Source organism: Lampetra fluviatilis, unplaced genomic scaffold (genome assembly GCF_964198595.1).
Source record: "Lampetra fluviatilis unplaced genomic scaffold, kcLamFluv1.1 SCAFFOLD_389, whole genome shotgun sequence".
NCBI classification, from domain to species: Eukaryota; Metazoa; Chordata; class Hyperoartia; order Petromyzontiformes; family Petromyzontidae; genus Lampetra; species Lampetra fluviatilis.
Genome location: NW_027621254.1, coordinates 65,001 through 87,008, shown reverse-complemented (window position 1 = coordinate 87,008; position 22,008 = coordinate 65,001). Strand labels below are relative to the sequence as shown.

General features: G+C 56.6%; 1 protein-coding gene across 1 annotated transcript in view; it reads right to left on the bottom strand.

Annotated features, from left to right (window-relative positions):
* Nucleotides 1-240: 240 nt before the first annotated feature.
* Nucleotides 241-22,008, bottom strand: part of LOC144954966 (uncharacterized) — a gene marked incomplete at its 3' end in the record, with an annotated part of 27,333 nt that continues 5,565 nt past the window's right edge. The window contains exons 2-4 of the mRNA XM_078885335.1: nt 11,560-11,665; nt 6,295-6,439; nt 241-374 (exon numbers count right to left, since the gene is read on the bottom strand). Of these exons, the coding sequence (XP_078741461.1) occupies nt 241-374; nt 6,295-6,439; nt 11,560-11,665 (385 nt within the window). The remainder of the gene's footprint in view (nt 375-6,294; nt 6,440-11,559; nt 11,666-22,008) is intronic.

The window sequence follows — 22,008 nt, the reverse complement described above, 5'->3', positions numbered from 1 at the left end:
CTCTGAGTACCTCTGAGTACCTGTGTGTCTCTGAGTACCTGAGTAATTCTGAGTACCTGTGTATCTCTGAGTACCTGTGTGTCTCTGAGTACCTGTGTGTCTCTGAGTCTCTGTGTGTCTCTGAGTACCTGTGTATCTCTGAGTACCTCTGAGTACCTGAGTACCTCTGAGTACCTCTGAGTACCTGTGTACCTCTGAGTACCTCTGAGTACCTGTGTATCTCTGAGTACCTCTGAGTACCTGAGTACCTCTGAGTACCTGTGCTGTGGGCACTGGGCAGCGACTGGGTGCTGTGTGGCGTTGTGCTCCGCGAGTCCGAGCTGAGGTCACATGGGTTCAGGTCCAGGCAGTGGTGATAGACAGAGTGGTGGGACCTGGGGAGACAGAGAGAGACACGGGGAGAGAGACACGGGGAGGGAGAGAGACACGGGGAGAGAGACACGGGGAGGGAGACACGGGGAGAGAGACACGGGGAGAGAGAGACGCGGAGGGAGAGAGACACGGGGAGAGAGACACGGGGAGAGAGAGACACGGGGAGAGAGAGACGGTGAGAGAGAGACACGGGGAGGGAGACACGGGGAGAGAGAGACGGTGAGAGAGAGACACAGGGAGAGAGACACGGGGAGAGAGACACGGGGAGAGAGACGCGGGAAGAGAGACACGGGGAGAGAGACACGGGGAGAGAGAGACACGGGGAGAGAGACACGGGGAGAGAGACGCGGGGAGAGAGACGCGGGGAGAGAGACACGGGGAGGGAGAGAGACACGGGGAGAGAGATACGGGGAGAGAGAGGCGGGGAGAGAGACACGGGGAGAGAGAGACAGGGAGAGAGACACGGGGAGAGAGACGCGGGGAGAGAGACACGGGGAGAGAGACACGGGGAGAGAGAGACACGGGGGGAGAGATATGGGGAGAGAGAGAGACACGGGGAGAGAGACACGGGGAGAGAGACACGGGGAGAGAGACACGGGGAGAGAGAGACACGCGGGGAGAGAGACACGGGGAGAGAGACGCGGGGAGAGAGACACGGGGAGGGAGAGAGACACGGGGGGAGAGACACGGGGAGAGAGACGCGGGGAGAGAGACACGGGGAGAGATACGGGGAGAGAGACGCGGGGAGAGAGAGACGGTGAGAGAGAGACACAGAGAGAGAGACACGGGGAGAGAGACACGGGGAGAGAGAGACACAGAGAGAGGGCGGACAGGGTGAGAGACACGGGGAGAGAGACACGGGGAGAGAGACACGGGGAGAGAGAGAGAGACACAGAGAGAGACACGGGGAGAGAGACACGGGGAGAGAGACACGGGGAGGGAGAGAGACACGGGGAGAGAGACGCGGAGAGAGACACGGGGAGAGAGAGACGGTGAGAGAGAGACACAGGGAGAGAGACGCGGGGAGAGAGACACGGGGAGAGAGACACGGGGGGAGAGACACGGGGAGGGAGAGAGACGCGGGGAGAGAGACACGGGGAGAGAGACACGGGGAGAGAGAGAGACACGGGGAGAGAGACACGGGGAGAGAGAGACGGGGAGAGAGAGACGGGGAGAGAGAGACGGGGAGAGAGAGACACGGGGAGAGAGACGCGGGGAGAGAGACACGGGGAGAGAGACACGGGGAGAGAGAGACACGGGGGGAGAGATATGGGGAGAGAGAGAGACGCGGGGAGAGAGACACGGGGAGAGAGACACGGGGAGAGAGACACGGGGAGAGAGACACGGGGAGAGAGAGACACGCGGGGAGAGAGACACGGGGAGAGAGACACGGGGAGAGAGACACGGGGAGAGAGACACGGGGAGAGAGACGCGGGGAGAAAGACACGGGGAGAGAGACGCGGGGAGAGAGACACGGGGAGAGAGACACGGGGAGAGAGACACGGGGAGAGAGAGATGGGGAGAGAGACACGGGGAGAGAGACACGGGGAGAGAGACACGGGGAGAGAGACACGGGGAGGGAGACACGGGGAGAGAGACACGGGGAGAGAGAGAGACACGGGGAGAGAGACACGGGGAGAGAGAGAGACACGGGGAGAGAGACACGGGGGGAGAGAGACGGGGAGAGAGACACGGGGAGAGAGAGACGGGGAGAGAGACACGGGGAGAGAGACACGGGGAGAGAGACACGGGGAGAGAGAGACGGGGAGAGAGACACGGGGAGAGAGACACGGGGAGGGAGAGAGACACGGGGAGAGAGACACGGGGAGAGAGACACGGGGAGAGAGAGACACGCGGGGAGAGAGACACGGGGAGAGAGACACGGGGAGAGAGACACGGGGAGGGAGAGAGACACGGGGAGAGAGACACGGGGAGAGAGACGCGGGGAGAGAGACACGGGGAGAGAGACGCGGGGAGAGAGACACGGGGAGAGAGAGACGGGGAGAGAGACACGGGGAGAGAGACGCGGGGAGAGAGACACGGGGAGAGAGACACGGGGAGAGAGACACGGGGAGAGAGAGACGGGGAGAGAGACACGGGGAGAGAGACACGGGGAGAGAGACACGGGGAGAGAGACACGGGGAGAGAGACACGGGGAGAGACACGGGGAGAGAGACACGGGGAGAGAGACGCGGGGAGAGAGACACGGGGAGAGAGACGCGGGGAGAGAGACGCGGGGAGGGAGACGCGGGGAGGGAGAGAGACACGGGGAGAGAGACACGGGGAGGGAGAGAGACACGGGGAGAGAGACACGGGGGGAGAGACACGGGGAGAGAGAGACACGGGGAAAGAGACACGGGGAGAGAGAGAGACACGGGGAGAGAGACACGGGGAGAGAGACACGGGGAGAGAGAGACACAGAGAGAGGGCGGACAGGGTGAGAGACACGGGGAGAGAGAGAGACACGGGGAGAGAGACACGGGGAGAGAGAGACACAGAGAGAGGGCGGACAGGGTTAGAGACACGGGGAGAGAGACACGGGGAGAGAGACACGGGGAGAGAGACACGGGGAGAGAGAGACACAGAGAGAGAGTGGGTGAGTGAGTGTGTGAGTGTGTGAGTGTGTGAGTGAGTGGGTGAGTGAGTGAGTGAGTGGGTGAGTGAGTGAGTGTTTCTGGGTGAGCTCACCCGGTGAGCAGAGTGGTGGGACAGCCGGTGGCGAGGCCAGGTGGGGTGTGTGCACGCACGTGGGTGAGTGGGTGAGTGAGTGAGTGAGTGGGTGGGTGGGTGGGTGAGTGGGTGAGTGGGTGTGTGTGTGAGTGAGTGAGTGGGTGAGTGAGTGGGTGAGTTGGTGGGTGTCTCTGGGTGAGCTCACCCGGTGAGCAGAGTGGTGGGACAGCCGGTGGCGAGGCCAGGTGGGGTGTGTGCACGCACGTGAGTGAGTGAGTGTGTGAGTGGGTGAGTGAGTGAGTGAGTCTCTGGGTGAGTGAGTGAGTGAGTGTGTGAGTGTGTGAGTGTGTGAGTGAGTGGGTGAGTGAGTGGGTGAGTGGGTGAGTGTCTCTGGGTGAGCTCACCCGGTGAGCAGAGTGGTGGGACAGCCGGTGGCGAGGCCTGGTGGGGTCTGTGCACGCACGTGAGTGAGTGTCTCTGGGTGAGTGGGTGAGTGAGTGAGTGGGTGAGTGTGTGAGTGTGTGAGTGAGTGGGTGAGTGAGTGAGTGGGTGAGTGAGTGTGAGTGAGTGAGTGAGTGAGTGTGTGAGTGAGTGGGTGAGTGGGTGGGTGTCTCTGGGTGAGCTCACCCGGTGAGCAGAGTGGTGGGACAGCCGGTGGCGAGGCCTGGTGGGGTGTGTGCACGCACGTGGGTGAGTGGGTGAGTGAGTGAGTGAGTGGGTGGGTGGGTGAGTGGGTGTGTGTGTGTGAGTGAGTGAGTGAGTGGGTGAGTGAGTGAGTGGGTGGGTGAGTGGGTGAGTGGGTGTGTGAGTGAGTGGGTGAGTGAGTGGGTGAGTGAGTGAGTGTGTGAGTGAGTGGGTGAGTGGGTGGGTGTCTCTGGGTGAGCTCACCCGGTGAGCAGAGTGGTGGGACAGCCGGTGGCGAGGCCAGGTGGGGTGTGTGCACGCACGTGAGTGAGTGAGTGTGTGAGTGGGTGAGTGAGTGAGTGAGTCTCTGGGTGAGTGAGTGAGTGTGTGAGTGTGTGAGTGTGTGAGTGAGTGGGTGAGTGAGTGGGTGAGTGGGTGAGTGTCTCTGGGTGAGCTCACCCGGTGAGCAGAGTGGTGGGACAGCCGGTGGCGAGGCCTGGTGGGGTGTGTGCACGCACGTGAGTGAGTGTCTCTGGGTGAGTGGGTGAGTGAGTGAGTGGGTGAGTGTGTGAGTGTGTGAGTGAGTGGGTGAGTGAGTGAGTGGGTGAGTGAGTGGGTGAGTGAGTGAGTGAGTGTGTGAGTGAGTGGGTGAGTGGGTGGGTGTCTCTGGGTGAGCTCACCCGGTGAGCAGAGTGGTGGGACAGCCGGTGGCGAGGCCTGGTGGGGTGTGTGCACGCACGTGGGTGAGTGGGTGAGTGAGTGAGTGGGTGGGTGGGTGAGTGGGTGAGTGGGTGTGTGTGTGAGTGAGTGAGTGAGTGGGTGAGTGAGTGAGTGGGTGGGTGAGTGGGTGAGTGGGTGTGTGAGTGAGTGGGTGAGTGAGTGGGTGAGTGAGTGAGTGTGTGAGTGAGTGGGTGAGTGGGTGGGTGTCTCTGGGTGAGCTCACCCGGTGAGCAGAGTGGTGGGACAGCCGGTGGCGAGGCCAGGTGGGGTGTGTGCACGCACGTGAGTGAGTGAGTGTGTGAGTGGGTGAGTGAGTGAGTCTCTGGGTGAGTGAGTGAGTGTGTGAGTGTGTGAGTGTGTGAGTGAGTGGGTGAGTGAGTGGGTGAGTGGGTGAGTGTCTCTGGGTGAGCTCACCCGGTGAGCAGAGTGGTGGGACAGCCGGTGGCGAGGCCTGGTGGGGTGTGTGCACGCACGTGAGTGAGTGTCTCTGGGTGAGTGGGTGAGTGAGTGAGTGGGTGAGTGTGTGAGTGTGTGAGTGAGTGAGTGAGTGGGTGAGTGAGTGAGTGGGTGAGTGAGTGAGTGAGTGTGTGAGTGAGTGGGTGAGTGGGTGGGTGTCTCTGGGTGAGCTCACCCGGTGAGCAGAGTGGTGGGACAGCCGGTGGCGAGGCCTGGTGGGGTGTGTGCACGCACGTGGGTGAGTGGGTGAGTGAGTGAGTGAGTGGGTGGGTGGGTGGGTGAGTGGGTGTGTGTGTGAGTGAGTGAATGAGTGGGTGAGTGAGTGAGTGGGTGGGTGAGTGGGTGAGTGGGTGTGTGAGTGAGTGGGTGAGTGAGTGGGTGAGTGAGTGAGTGGGTGAGTGAGTGGGTGAGTGGGTGGGTGTCTCTGGGTGAGCTCACCCGGTGAGCAGAGTGGTGGGACAGCCGGTGGCGAGGCCAGGTGGGGTGTGTGCACGCACGTGAGTGAGTGTCTCTGGGTGAGTGTGTGAGTGAGTGAGTGTGTGAGTGAGTGAGTGGGTGAGTGGGTGGGTGAGTGGGTGGGTGTCTCTGGGTGAGCTCACCCGGTGAGCAGAGTGGTGGGACAGCCGGTGGCGAGGCCAGGTGGGGTGTGTGCACGCACGTGAGTGAGTGTCTCTGGGTGAGTGTGTGAGTGAGTGTGTGAGTGAGTGAGTGAGTGAGTGGGTGAGTGGGTGGGTGAGTGGGTGGGTGTCTCTGTCTGAGCTCACCCGGTGAGCAGAGTGGTGGGACAGCCGGTGGCGAGGCCAGGTGGGGTGTGTGCACGCACGTGGGTGAGTGGGTGAGTGAGTGAGTGAGTGGGTGGGTGGGTGGGTGAGTGGGTGAGTGGGTGTGTGTGTGAGTGAGTGAGTGAGTGGGTGAGTGTGTGAGTGAGTGGGTGAGTGTGTGAGTGTGTGAGTGTGTGAGTGAGTGGGTGAGTGAGTGAGTGGGTGAGTGGGTGGGTGAGTGGGTGGGTGTCTCTGGGTGAGCTCACCCGGTGAGCAGAGTGGTGGGACAGCCGGTGGCGAGGCCTGGTGGGGTGTGTGCACGCACGTGGGTGAGTGGGTGAGTGAGTGAGTGAGTGGGTGGGTGGGTGAGTGGGTGAGTGGGTGTGTGTGTGAGTGAGTGAGTGAGTGGGTGAGTGAGTGAGTGGGTGGGTGAGTGGGTGAGTGGGTGTGTGAGTGAGTGGGTGAGTGAGTGGGTGAGTGAGTGAGTGAGTGTGTGAGTGGGTGAGTGAGTGAGTGAGTCTCTGGGTGAGTGAGTGAGTGTGTGAGTGTGTGAGTGTGTGAGTGAGTGGGTGAGTGAGTGGGTGAGTGTGTGAGTGTGTGAGTGAGTGGGTGAGTGAGTGAGTGAGTGAGTGTCTCTGGGTGAGTGTCTCTGGGTGAGTGTCTCTGGGTGAGTGTCTCTGTCTGAGCTCACCCGGTGAGCAGAGTGGTGGGACAGCCGGTGGCGAGGCCAGGTGGGGTGTGTGCGCGCACGTGGGTGCTGAACACAGTGTACGTGGGCACATTGCAGTGACGCATCACGGACGTAGCCACGGCCACCGGGGGGTAAGACGTGGAACCTGGAGAGAGACACGGGGAGAGAGACACGGGGAGAGAGAGACACGGTGAGAGAGACACGGGGAGAGAGAGACACGGTGAGAGAGACACGGGGAGAGAGACACGGGGGGACGGGGGAGAGAGACACGGAGAGAGAGACACGGTGAGAGAGACACGGGGAGAGAGACACGGGGAGAGAGACACGGGGAGAGAGACACGGGGAGAGAGACACGGGGAGAGAGACACGGGGAGAGAGACACGGGGAGAGAGACACGGTGAGAGAGACACGGGGAGAGAGACACGGGGAGAGAGACACGGTGAGAGAGAGACACGGGCAGAGACGGTGAGAGAGACACGGGGAGAGAGACATGGGGAGAGAGACACGGTGAGAGAGAAACACGGGGAGAGAGACACGGGGAGAGAGACACGGGGAGACACGGGGAGAGAGACACGGGGAGAGAGAGACGGGGAGAGAGAGAGACACGGGGAGAAAGACACGGGGAGAGACACGGGGAGAGAGACACGGGGAGAGAGAGAGACACGGGGAGAGACACGGGGAGAGACACGGGGAGAGAGACACGGGGAGAGAGAGAGAGACACGGGGAGAGAGACACGGGGAGAGAGACACGGTGAGAGAGACACGGGGAGAGAGACACGGGGAGAGAGACATGGGGAGACACGGTGAGAGAGACACGGGGAGAGAGACACGGGGAGAGAGACACGGGGAGAGAGACACGGTGAGAGAGACACGGGGAGAGAGACACGGGGAGAGAGACACGGCGGGACGGGGGAGAGAGACACGGGGAGAGAGACACGGTGAGAGAGACACGGGGAGAGAGACACGGTGAGAGAGACACGGGGAGAGAGACACGGGGAGAGAGACACGGTGAGAGAGACACGGGGAGAGAGACACGGGGAGAGAGACACGGGGAGAGACGGTGAGAGAGACACGGGGAGAGAGACACGGGGAGAGAGACACGGGGAGAGAGACACGGGGAGAGAGACACAGGGAGAGAGACACGGGGAGAGAGACACGGTGAGAGAGACACGGGGAGAGAGACACAGGGAGAGAGACACGGGGAGAGAGACACGGTGAGAGAGACACGGGGAGAGAGACACGGTGAGAGAGACACGGGGAGACACGAGGAGAGAGACATGGGGAGAGAGACACGGTGAGAGAGAAACACGGGGAGAGAGACACGGGGAGAGAGACACGGGGAGAGAGAGACACGGGGAGAGAGACACGGGGAGAGGGGAGAGAGACACGGGGAGAGAGACACAGAGTCCCACAGAGACCGATGGTTGGCTACGTGCCAAAGAACTTCAACAAAGTCCACACCCCTCTCTGTGTGTCTCTGTGTGTCTCTCTGTGTGGATCTGTGTGTCTCTCTGTGTCTCTCTGTGTGTCTCTGTGTCTGTGTGTGTCTGTGTGTGTCTCTGTGTCTCTCTGTGTGGATCTGTGTGTCTCTCTGTGTCTCTCTGTGTGTCTCTGTGTCTGTGTGTGTCTGTGTGTGTCTCTGTGTCTGTCTGTGTGGATCTGTGTGTGTCTCTGTGTGTCTCTGTGTGTCTCTGTGTCTGTGTGTGTCTGTGTGTGTGTCTGTGTCTCTCTGTGTGGATCTGTGTGTCTCTGTGTGTCTCTGTGTCTGTGTGTGTCTGTGTGTGTGTCTGTGTGTCTCTGTCTCTCTGTGCGTCTCTCTGTGTGTCTGTATGTCTGTGTCTCTGTGTGTGTCTCTCTCCGTGTCTGTGTCTCTGTGTGTCTCTGTGTGTCTCTGTGTGTCTGTGTGTGTCTGTGTGTGTCTCTGTCTCTCTGTGCGTCTCTCTGTGTGTCTGTATGTCTGTGTGTCTCTGTGTGTCTCTGTGTCTCTCTGTGTGGATCTGTGTGTGTCTCTGTGTGTCTCTGTATGTCTCTGTCTCTGTGTGTCTGTATGTCTGTGTCTCTGTGTGTGTGTGTCTCTCTCCGTGTCTGTGTCTCTGTGTGACTGTGTGTGTCTCTGTGTGTGTCTGTGTGTGTCTCTGTTGTGTGTCTCTGTGTGTCTGTGTGTGTCTCTGTGTGTGTCTGTGTGTGTCTGTGTGTGTCTCTGTGTGTCTGTGTCTCTGTGTGTGTCTGTGTGTGTCTGTGTGTGTCTCTGTTGTGTGCCTCTGTGTGTCTCTGTGTGTCTCTCTGTGTGTCTCTCTGTGTGTGTCTCTGTGTGTGTCTCTGTGTGTGTGTCTGTGTGTGTCTCTCTCTGTGTCTCTCTGTGTCTGTGTCTCACCGGTGATGCTGTGTCTCTGTCCTCCGTGTGCGCGCCACGCCGTGTGTCTGTGTGTGTCTCTCTCTCTGTGTCTCTCTGTGTCTCTGTGTCTCACCGGTGATGCTGTGTCTCTGTCCTCCGTGTGAGCGCCACGCCGTGTGTCTGTGTGTGTCTCTCTCTCTGTGTCTCTCTGTGTCTGTGTGTCTCACCGGTGATGCTGTGTCTCTGTCCTCCGTGTGAGCGCCACGCCGTGTGTCTGTGTGTGTCTCTCTCTCTGTGTCTCTCTGTGTCTGTGTGTCTCACCGGTGATGCTGTGTCTCTGTCCTCCGTGTGAGCGCCACGCCGTGTGTCTGTGTGTGTCTCTCTCTCTGTGTCTCTCTGTGTCTGTGTGTCTCACCGGTGATGCTGTGTCTCTGTCCTCCGTGTGAGCGCCACGCCGTGTGTCTGTGTGTGTCTCTCTCTCTGTGTCTCTCTGTGTCTGTGTGTCTCACCGGTGATGCTGTGTCTCTGTCCTCCGTGTGAGCGCCACGCCGTGTGTCTGTGTGTGTCTCTCTCTCTGTGTCTCTCTGTGTCTCTGTGTCTCACCAGTGATGCTGTGTCTCTGTCCTCCGTGTGAGCGCCACGCCGTGTGTCTGTGTGTGTCTCTCTCTCTGTGTCTCTCTGTGTCTGTGTGTCTCACCGGTGATGCTGTGTCTCTGTCCTCCGTGTGAGCGCCACGCCGTGTGTCTGTGTGTGTCTCTCTCTCTGTGTCTCTCTGTGTCTGTGTGTCTCACCGGTGATGCTGTGTCTCTGTCCTCCGTGTGAGCGCCACGCCGTGTGTCTGTGTGTGTCTCTCTCTCTGTGTCTCTCTGTGTCTGTGTGTCTCACCGGTGATGCTGTGTCTCTGTCCGTGTGAGCGCCACGCCGTGTGTCTGTGTGTGTCTCTCTCTCTGTGTCTCTCTGTGTCTGTGTGTCTCACTGGTGATGCTGTGTCTCTGTCCTCCGTGTGAGCGCCACGCCGTGTGTCTGTGTGTGTCTCTTTCTCTGTGTCTCTCTGTGTCTGTGTGTCTCACCGGTGATGCTGTGTCTCTGTCCTCCGTGTGAGCGCCACGCCGTGTGTCTGTGTGTGTCTCTCTCTCTGTGTCTCTCTGTGTCTGTGTGTCTCACCGGTGATGCTGTGTCTCTGTCCGTGTGAGCGCCACGCCGTGTGTCTGTGTGTGTCTCTCTCTCTGTGTCTCTCTGTGTCTGTGTGTCTCACCGGTGATGCTGTGTCTCTGTCCGTGTGAGCGCCACGCCGTGTGTCTGTGTGTGTCTCTCTCTCTCTGTGTCTCTCTGTGTCTGTGTGTCTCACCGGTGATGCTGTGTCTCTGTCCTCCGTGTGAGCGCCACGCCGTGTGTCTGTGTGTGTCTCTCTCTCTGTGTCTCTCTGTGTCTGTGTGTCTCACCGGTGATGCTGTGTCTCTGTCCTCCGTGTGAGCGCCACGCCGTGTGTCTGTGTGTGTCTCTCTCTCTGTGTCTCTCTGTGTCTGTGTGTCTCACCGGTGATGCTGTGTCTCTGTCCTCCGTGTGAGCGCCACGCCGTGTGTCTGTGTGTGTCTCTCTCTCTGTGTCTCTCTGTGTCTGTGTGTCTCACCGGTGATGCTGTGTCTCTGTCCTCCGTGTGAGCGCCACGCCGTGTGTCTGTGTGTGTCTCTCTCTCTGTGTCTCTCTGTGTCTGTGTGTCTCACCGGTGATGCTGTGTCTCTGTCCGTGTGAGCGCCACGCCGTGTGTCTGTGTGTGTCTCTCTCTCTCTGTGTCTCTCTGTGTCTGTGTGTCTCACCGGTGATGCTGTGTCTCTGTCCTCCGTGTGAGCGCCACGCCGTGTGTCTGTGTGTGTCTCTCTCTGTGTCTCTCTGTGTCTGTGTGTCTCACCAGTGATGCTGTGTCTCTGTCCTCCGTGTGAGCGCCACGCCGTGTGTCTGTGTGTGTCTCTCTCTCTGTGTCTCTCTGTGTCTGTGTGTCTCACCGGTGATGCTGTGTCTCTGTCCTCCGTGTGAGCGCCACGCCGTGTGTCTGTGTGTGTCTCTCTCTCTGTGTCTCTCTGTGTCTGTGTGTCTCACCGGTGATGCTGTGTCTCTGTCCGTGTGAGCGCCACGCCGTGTGTCTGTGTGTCTCTCTCTCTCTGTGTCTCTCTGTGTCTGTGTGTCTCACCGGTGATGCTGTGTCTCTGTCCGTGTGAGCGCCACGCCGTGTGTCTGTGTGTCTCTCTCTCTCTGTGTCTCTCTGTGTCTGTGTGTCTCACCGGTGATGCTGTGTCTCTGTCCTCCGTGTGAGCGCCACGCCGTGTGTCTGTGTGTGTCTCTCTCTCTGTGTCTCTCTGTGTCTGTGTGTCTCACCGGTGATGCTGTGTCTCTGTCCTCCGTGTGAGCGCCACGCCGTGTGTCTGTGTGTGTCTCTCTCTCTCTGTGTCTCTCTGTGTCTGTGTGTCTCACCGGTGATGCTGTGTCTCTGTCCGTGTGAGCGCCACGCCGTGTGTCTGTGTGTGTCTCTCTCTCTGTGTCTCTCTGTGTCTGTGTGTCTCACCGGTGATGCTGTGTCTCTGTCCGTGTGAGCGCCACGCCGTGTGTCTGTGTGTGTCTCTCTCTCTGTGTCTCTCTGTGTCTGTGTGTCTCACCGGTGATGCTGTGTCTCTGTCCTCCGTGTGAGCGCCACGCCGTGTGTCTGTGTGTGTCTCTCTCTCTGTGTTTCTCTGTGTCTGTGTGTCTCACCGGTGATGCTGTGTCTCTGTCCGTGTGAGCGCCACGCCGTGTGTCTGTGTGTGTCTCTCTCTCTGTGTCTCTCTGTGTCTGTGTGTCTCACCGGTGATGCTGTGTCTCTGTCCTCCGTGTGAGCGCCACGCCGTGTGTCTGTGTGTCTCTCTCTCTCTGTGTCTCTCTGTGTCTCTGTGTCTCACCGGTGATGCTGTGTCTCTGTCCGTGTGAGCGCCACGCCGTGTGAGGCGCCAGGAGCCTCGGGGAGATGTCCAGACGGTCGCGAGCGCGCAGGAACTCGCGCGGACGCTGATGTGTGTACACAGAGACACACAGAGAGACACACAGACACACACACAGAGACACTCAGAGACACACAGACACACACAGAGACACACAGACACACACAGAGACAGTGAGAGACACACACAGAGACACACAGAGAGACACACAGACACACACAGAGACACTCAGAGACACACAGAGACAGTGAGAGACACACACAGAGTCACACAGAGACACTCAGAGACACACAGAGACAGTGAGAGACACACACAGAGACATACAGAGACACTCAGACACACACAGAGACAGTGAGAGACACACACAGAGACATACAGAGTCACACAGAGACACACAGAGACAGTGAGAGACACACACAGAGACACACAAAGACATACAGAGACACACAGAGACAGTGAGAGACACACACAGAGACATACACAGAGACACACAGACACACACAGAGACAGTGAGACACACACACAGAGACATACAGACACACACAGACACACAGAGACACACAGCGAGACACACAGACACACACAGAGACAGTGAGAGACACACACAGAGACATACAGAGACACACAGAGACATACAGAGACACACAGACACACACAGAGAGACACTCAGAGACACACAGAGACAGTGAGAGACACACACAGAGACATACAGAGTCACACAGAGACACACAGAGACAGTGAGACACACACAGAGACACACAGCGAGACACACAGACACACACAGAGACAGTGAGAGACACACAGACACACACAGAGACACTCAGAGACACACAGAGACAGTGAGAGACACACACAGAGACATACAGAGTCACACAGAGACACACAGAGACAGTGAGAGACACACACAGAGACACACAGAGACACTCAGAGACACACAGAGACAGTGAGAGACACACACAGAGTCACACAGAGACACTCAGAGACACACAGAGACAGTGAGAGACACACACAGAGACATACAGAGACACTCAGACACACACAGAGACAGTGAGAGACACACACAGAGACATACAGAGTCACACAGAGACACACAGAGACAGTGAGAGACACACACAGAGACAGTGAGAGACACACACAGAGACATACAGAGACACACAGAGACACACAGAGACACACAGCGAGACACACAGACACACACAGAGACAGTGAGAGACACACACAGACACACAGAGAGACACACAGACACACACAGAGACAGTGAGAGACACACACAGAGACATACAGACACACACAGACACACAGAGACACACAGCGAGACACACAGACACACACAGAGACAGTGAGAGACACACACAGAGACATACAGAGACACACAGAGACATACAGAGACACACAGACACACACAGAGACACACAGAGAGACACACAGACACACACAGAAACAGTGAGAGACACACACAGACACACACAGAGACACTCAGACACACACAGAGACAGTGAGAGACACACAGACACACAGAGACACACAGCGAGACACACAGACACACACAGAGACAGTGAGAGACACACACAGAGACATACAGACACACACAGAGACACACAGAGAGACACACAGACACACACAGAGACACTCAGAGACACACAGAGACAGTGAGAGACACACACAGAGACATACAGAGTCACACAGAGACACACAGAGACAGTGAGAGACACACACAGAGACACACAGAGACACTCAGAGACACACAGAGACACACAGAGAGACACACAGACACACACAGAGACACTCAGAGACACACAGAGACAGTGAGAGACACACACAGAGACATACAGACACACACAGACACACAGAGACACACAGCGAGACACACAGAGACACACAGACACACACAGAGACACACAGAGAGACACACAGACACACACAGAGACAGTGAGAGACACACACAGAGACACACAGACACACACAGACACACAGAGACACACAGAGACACACAGACACACACAGAGACACACAGCGAGACACACAGACACACACAGAGACAGTGAGAGACACACACAGAGACACACAGAGACACACAGAGACACACAGAGACACTCAGAGACACACAGAGACAGTGAGAGACACACACAGAGACACACAGAGAGACACACAGACACACACAGAGACAGTGAGAGACACACACAGAGACACACAGAGACACACAGAGACACACAGAGACAGTGAGAGACACACACAGAGACATACAGAGTCACACAGAGACACACAGAGACAGTGAGAGACACACACAGAGACATACAGAGACACTCAGAGACACACAGAGACACACAGAGAGACACACAGACACACACAGAGACACTCAGACACACACAGAGACAGTGAGAGACACACACAGAGACATACAGAGACACTCAGAGACACACAGAGACAGTGAGAGACACACACAGAGACATACAGAGACACTCAGAGACACACAGAGACAGTGAGAGACACACACAGAGACACACAGAGACACTCAGAGACACACAGAGACACACAGAGAGACACACAGACACACACAGAGACACTCAGAGACACACAGAGACAGTGAGAGACACACACAGAGACATACAGAGACACTCAGAGACACACAGAGACACACAGAGACACACAGAGAGACACACAGACACACACAGAGACAGTGAGACACACACACAGACACACACAGAGACAGTGAGACACACACACAGACACACAGAGAGACACACAGAGACACACAGAGACAGTGAGAGACACACACAGAGACATACAGACACACACAGACACACAGAGACACACAGCGAGACACACAGACACACACAGAGACAGTGAGAGACACACACAGAGACACACAGAGACAGTGAGAGACACACAGAGAGAGAGACACACACACACACAGAGACACACAGACACAAACAGAGACAGTGAGAGACACACACAGAGACATACAGAGACACTCAGAGACACAGAGACACACAGACACAAACAGAGACAGTGAGAGACACACACAGACACACAGAGACACACAGCGAGACACACAGACACACACAGAGACAGTGAGAGACACACACAGAGACATACAGAGACACTCAGAGACACACAGAGACAGTGAGAGACACACACAGAGACATACAGAGACACTCAGAGACACACAGAGACAGTGAGAGACACACACAGAGACACACAGAGACACTCAGAGACACACAGAGACAGTGAGAGACACACACAGAGACATACAGACACACACAGACACACAGAGACACACAGCGAGACACACAGCGAGACACACAGACACACACAGAGACACACAGCGAGACACACAGACACACACAGAGACAGTGAGAGACACACACAGAGACATACAGAGACACTCAGAGACACACAGAGACACACACAGAGACATACAGAGACACTCAGAGACACACAGAGACAGTGAGAGACACACACAGAGACACACAGAGACACTCAGAGACACACAGAGACAGTGAGAGACACACACAGAGACACACAGAGACACTCAGAGACACACAGAGACAGTGAGAGACACATACAGAGACACACAGCAAGACACACAGACACACACAGAGACAGTGAGAGACACACACAGAGACATACAGAGAGACACACAGACACACACAGAGACAGTGAGAGACACACACAGAGACACACAGAGACAGTGAGAGACACACAGAGACACACACAGAGACACACAGAGACACAGAGAGACAGTGAGAGACACACAGAGACACACAGAGACAGTGAGAGACACACAGAGACACACAGAGACACACACAGAGACACACAGAGACAGTGAGAGACACACAGAGAGAGAGACACACACACACACAGAGACACACAGACACAAACAGAGACAGTGAGAGACACACACAGAGACATACAGAGACACTCAGAGACACAGAGACACACAGACACAAACAGAGACAGTGAGAGACACACACAGACACACAGAGACACACAGCGAGACACACAGACACACACAGAGACAGTGAGAGACACACACAGAGACATACAGAGACACTCAGAGACACACAGAGACAGTGAGAGACACACACAGAGACACACAGAGACACTCAGAGACACACAGAGACAGTGAGAGACACACACAGAGACATACAGACACACACAGACACACAGAGACACACAGCGAGACACACAGACACACACAGAGACAGTGAGAGACACACACAGAGACACACAGAGACACTCAGAGACACACAGAGACAGTGAGAGACACACACAGAGACACACAGAGACACTCAGAGACACACAGAGACAGTGAGAGACACACACAGAGACACACAGAGACACTCAGAGACACACAGAGACAGTGAGAGACACACACAGAGACATACAGACACACACAGACACACAGAGACACACAGCGAGACACACAGACACACACAGAGACAGTGAGAGACACACACAGAGACACACAGAGACACTCAGAGACACACAGAGACAGTGAGAGACACACACAGAGACACACAGAGACACTCAGAGACACACAGAGACAGTGAGAGACACATACAGAGACACACAGCAAGACACACAGACACACACAGAGACAGTGAGAGACACACACAGAGACACACAGAGACAGTGAGAGACACACAGAGACACACACAGAGACACACAGAGACACACAGAGACACACACAGAGACACACAGAGACACACACAGAGACAGTGAGAGACACACACAGAGACATACAGAGTCACACAGAGACACACAGAGACAGTGAGAGACACACACAGAGACATACAGACACACACAGACACACAGAGACACACAGCGAGACACACAGAGACACAGAGACAGAGAGACACACAGACACACACAGAGACAGTGAGAGACACACACAGAGACACACAGCGAGACACTCAGAGACACACAGAGACAGTGAGAGACACACACAGAGACACACACAGAGACACACAGACACACACAGAGACAGTGAGAGACACACACAGAGACACACAACGAGACACACAGACACACACAGAGACAGTGAGACACACACAGAGACACACAGAGACAGTGAGAGACACACACAGAGACAGTGAGAGACACACACAGAGACACACAGCGAGACACACAGACACACACAGAGACAGTGAGAGACACACACAGAGACACACAGAGACATACAGAGACACTCAGAGACAGTGAGAGACACACACAGAGACACACAGAGACATACAGAGACACTCAGAGACACACAGAGACACACAGAGACACACAGAGACAGTGAGAGACACACACAGAGACACACAGCGAGACACACAGACACACACAGAGACAGTGAGAGACACACACAGAGACACACAGAGAGACACACAGAGACACTCAGAGACAGTGAGAGACACACACAGAGACACACAGACACACACAGACACACACAGAGACACACAGACACACACAGAGACACACAGAGACAGTGAGAGACACACACAGAGACAGTGAGAGACACACACAGAGACACACAGAGACACTCAGAGACAGTGAGAGACACACACAGAGACATACAGAGACACTCAGAGACACACAGAGACAGTGAGAGACACACACAGAGACATACAGAGACATACAGAGACACACAGAGACAGTGAGAGACACACACACAGACACACAGAGACAGTGAGAGACACACACAGAGACATACAGTCACACAGACACACACAGAGGCAGTGAGAGACACACAGAGACACACAGAGAGACACACAGACACACACAGAGACAGTGAGAGACACACACAGAGAGACACACAGAGACACACAGACACACAGAGACACACAGAGAGACACACAGACACACACAGAGACAGTGAGAGACACACACAGAGAGACACACAGAGACACACAGACACACACAGAGACAGTGAGAGACACACACAGAGAGAGACACACAGAGACACTCAGAGACACACAGAGACAGTGAGAGACACACACAGAGACATACAGACACACACAGACACACAGAGACACACAGCGAGACACACAGACACACACAGAGACAGTGAGAGACACACACACAGAGAGACACACAGAGACACTCAGAGACACACAGAGACAGTGAGAGACACACACAGAGACACACAGAGACACTCAGAGACAGTGAGAGACACACACAGAGACATACAGAGACACTCAGAGACACACAGAGACAGTGAGAGACACACACAGAGACATACAGAGACATACAGAGACACACAGAGACAGTGAGAGACACACACACAGACACACAGAGACAGTGAGAGACACACACAGAGACATACAGTCACACAGACACACACAGAGGCAGTGAGAGACACACAGAGACACACAGAGACAGTGAGAGACACACACAGAGAGACACACAGAGACACACAGACACACACAGAGACAGTGAGAGACACACACAGAGAGAGACACACAGAGACACTCAGAGACACACAGAGACAGTGAGAGACACACACAGAGACATACAGACACACACAGACACACAGAGACACACAGCGAGACACACAGACACACACAGAGACAGTGAGAGACACACACACAGAGAGACACACACACAGTGACACACACACACACAGACACAACAACAACAACCGCCATTCGCCACTAAGTGGCGGTGACGTCACCACGACGCTTGTGCCAGGCCATGTGCACCTTGAGGCTACCACGTGACGTGTCGAACGCCCGCTGGCAGGAGGTCACGGGGCAGACCCAGCAGGTGCCACGGGTTGTACTGCTGTGCCAGGCTAGGTGCATGAGGAGGTCACGGGACAGACCCAGCAGGTGCCATGGGTTGACTGCTGTGCCAGGCTAGGTGCATGAGGAGGAGGTCACGGGGCAGACCCAGCAGGTGCCACGGGTCGACTGACCGAAATGACCGAGATGACTGGCTGATGCACCACCTGTGCCCCCTACTGTGCCAACTCGCTGTGCTTTAGCCACCCGGCGCTCCGCTCGTTGTTGTGAGCGTCGCTCCTCCGCCCTCCGTTGTTGTTGGAGGGCGACTGCCTCCAACTGCCCAGTAGCGTCCTTCACGAGCCTCCTCCACTGAGGCCGATCTCGACACCGCTGGTACCAGTCATCGGCAAGTCCACTCAGCTCCACGTCCTCCTGTACCACATCGCTCCATCTCTTCTCTAGCCCGTGCCTCCTGTACCACATCGCTCCATCTCTTCTCTAGCCCGTGCCTCCCGTACCACGTCACTCCATCTCTTCTCTAGCCCGTGCCTCCTGTACCACATCACTCCATCTCCTCTCTAGCCCGTGCCTCCTGTACCACGTCACTCCATCTCTCCTCTAGCCCGTGCCTCCTGTACCACATCACTCCATCTCCTCTCTAGCCCGTGCCTCCTGTACCACATCACTCCATCTCCTCTCTAGCCCGTGCCTCCTGTACCACATCACTCCATCTCCTCTCTAGCCCGTGCCTCCTGTACCACATCACTCCATCTCTTCTCTAGCCCGTGCCTCCTGTACCACGTCACTCCATCTCTCCTCTAGCCCGTGCCTCCTGTACCACGTCACTCCATCTCTTCTCTAGCCCGTGCCTCCCGTACCACGTCACTCCATCTCCTCTCTAGCCCGTGCCTCCCGTACCACATCGCTCCATCTCTTCTCTAGCCCGTGCCTCCCGTACCACGTCACTCCATCTCTTCTCTAGCCCGTGCCTCCTGTACCACATCGCTCCATCTCTTCTCTAGCCCGTGCCTCCTGTACCACATCACTCCATCTCTTCTCTAGCCCGTGCCTCCTGTACCACATCGCTCCATCTCTTCTCTAGCCCGTGCCTCCTGTACCACATCGCTCCATCTCCTCTCTAGCCCGTGCCTCCTGTACCACATCGCTCCATCTCTTCTCTAGCCCGTGCCTCCTGTACCACATCACTCCATCTCTTCTCTAGCCCGTGCCTCCTGTACCACATCGCTCCATCTCTTCTCTAGCCCGTGCCTCCTGTACCACATCACTCCATCTCTTCTCTAACCCATGCCTCCTGTACCACATCACTCCATCTCTCCTCTAGCCCGTGCCTCCTGTACCACATCGCTCCATCTCCTCTCTAGCCCGTGCCTCCTGTACCACATCGCTCCATCTCTTCTCTAGCCCGTGCCTCCTGTACCACGTCACTCCATCTCTTCTCTAGCCCGTGCCTCCTGTACCACATCGCTCCATCTCTTCTCTAGCCCGTGCCTCCTGTACCACATCGCTCCATCTCTCCTCTAGCCCGTGCCCCCTGTACCACATCACTCCATCTCTCCTCTAGCCCGTGCCTCCTGTACCACGTCACTCCATCTCTTCTCTAGCCCGTGCCTCCCGTACCACATCGCTCCATCTCTTCTCCAGCCCGTGCCTCCTGTACCACATCACTCCATCTCTCCTCTAGCCCGTGCCTCCTGTACCACGTCACTCCATCTCTTCTCTAGCCCGTGCCTCCTGTACCACATCGCTCCATCTCTTCTCTAGCCCGTGCCTCCTGTACCACATCCCTCCATCTCTTCTCTAGCCCGTGCCTCCTGTACCACATCGCTCCATCTCTTCTCTAGCCCGTGCCTCCTGTACCACGTCACTCCATCTCTTCTCTAGCCCGTGCCTCCCGTACCACATCGCTCCATCTCTTCTCTAGCCCGTGCCTCCTGTACCACATCGCTCCATCTCTCCTCTAGCCCGTGCCTCCCGTACCACATCGCTCCATCTCCTCTCTAGCCCGTGCCTCCTGTACCACGTCACTCCATCTCTCCTCTAGCCCGTGCCTCCTGTACCACATCGCTCCATCTCTTCTCTAGCCCGTGCCTCCTGTACCACGTCACTCCATCTCTCCTCTAGCCCGTGCCTCCTGTACCACGTCACTCCATCTCTCCTCTAGCCCGTGCCTCCTGTACCACGTCACTCCATCTCTTCTCTAGCCCGTGCCTCCTGTACCACATCACTCCATCTCCTCTCTAGCCCGTGCCTCCCGTACCACATCACTCCATCTCTTCTCTAGCCCGTGCCTCCTGTACCACATCGCTCCATCTCTTCTCTAGCCCGTGCCTCCTGTACCACGTCACTCCATCTCTTCTCTAGCCCGTGCCTCCTGTACCACATCCCTCCATCTCTTCTCCAGCCCGTGCCTCCCGTACCACATCCCTCCATCTCTTCTCTAGCCCGTGCCTCCTGTACCACATCGCTCCATCTCTTCTCTAGCCCGTGCCTCCTGTACCACATCGCTCCATCTCTTCTCTAGCCCGTGCCTCCCGTACCACATCCCTCCATCTCTTCTCTAGCCCGTGCCTCCTGTACCACATCGCTCCATCTCTTCTCTAGCCCGTGCCTCCTGTACCACGTCACTCCATCTCCTCTCTGGCCCGTGCCTCCTGTACCACATCGCTCCATCTCTTCTCTAGCCCGTGCCTCCCGTACCACGTCACTCCATCTCTTCTCTAGCCCGTGCCTCCTGTACCACATCGCTCCATCTCTTCCCTAGCCCGTGCCTCCTGTACCACGTCACTCCATCTCTTCTCTAGCCCGTGCCTCCTGTACCACATCGCTCCATCTCTTCTCCAGCCCGTGCCTCCTGTACCACATCACTCCATCTCTCCTCTAGCCCGTGCCTCCTGTACCACGTCACTCCATCTCTCCTCTAGCCCGTGCCTCCTGTACCACATCGCTCCATCTCTTCTCTAGCCCGTGCCTCCTGTACCACATCGCTCCATCTCTTCTCTAGCCCGTGCCTCCTGTACCACATCGCTCCATCTCTTCTCCAGCCCGTGCCTCCCGTACCACATCCCTCCATCTCTTCTCTAGCCCGTGCCTCCTGTACCACATCGCTCCATCTCTTCTCTAGCCCGTGCCTCCTGTACCACATCGCTCCATCTCTTCTCTAGCCCGTGCCTCCCGTACCACATCCCTCCATCTCTTCTCTAGCCCGTGCCTCCTGTACCACATCGCTCCATCTCTTCTCTAGCCCGTGCCTCCTGTACCACATCGCTCCATCTCCTCTCTAGCCCGTGCCTCCTGTACCACATCGCTCCATCTCTCCTCTAGCCCGTGCCTCCTGTACCACATCGCTCCATCTCTTCTCTAGCCCGTGCCTCCCGTACCACGTCACTCCATCTCTTCTCTAGCCCGTGCCTCCTGTACCACGTCACTCCATCTCTTCTCTAGCCCGTGCCTCCCGTACCACGTCACTCCATCTCTTCTCTAGCCCGTGCCTCCTGTACCACATCACTCCATCTCTTCTCTAGCCCGTGCCTCCTGTACCACGTCACTCCATCTCTTCTCTAGCCCGTGCCTCCTGTACCACATCGCTCCATCTCTTCTCTAGCCCGTGCCTCCCGTACCACATCACTCCATCTCTTCTCTAGCCCGTGCCTCCTGTACCACATCGCTCCATCTCTTCTCT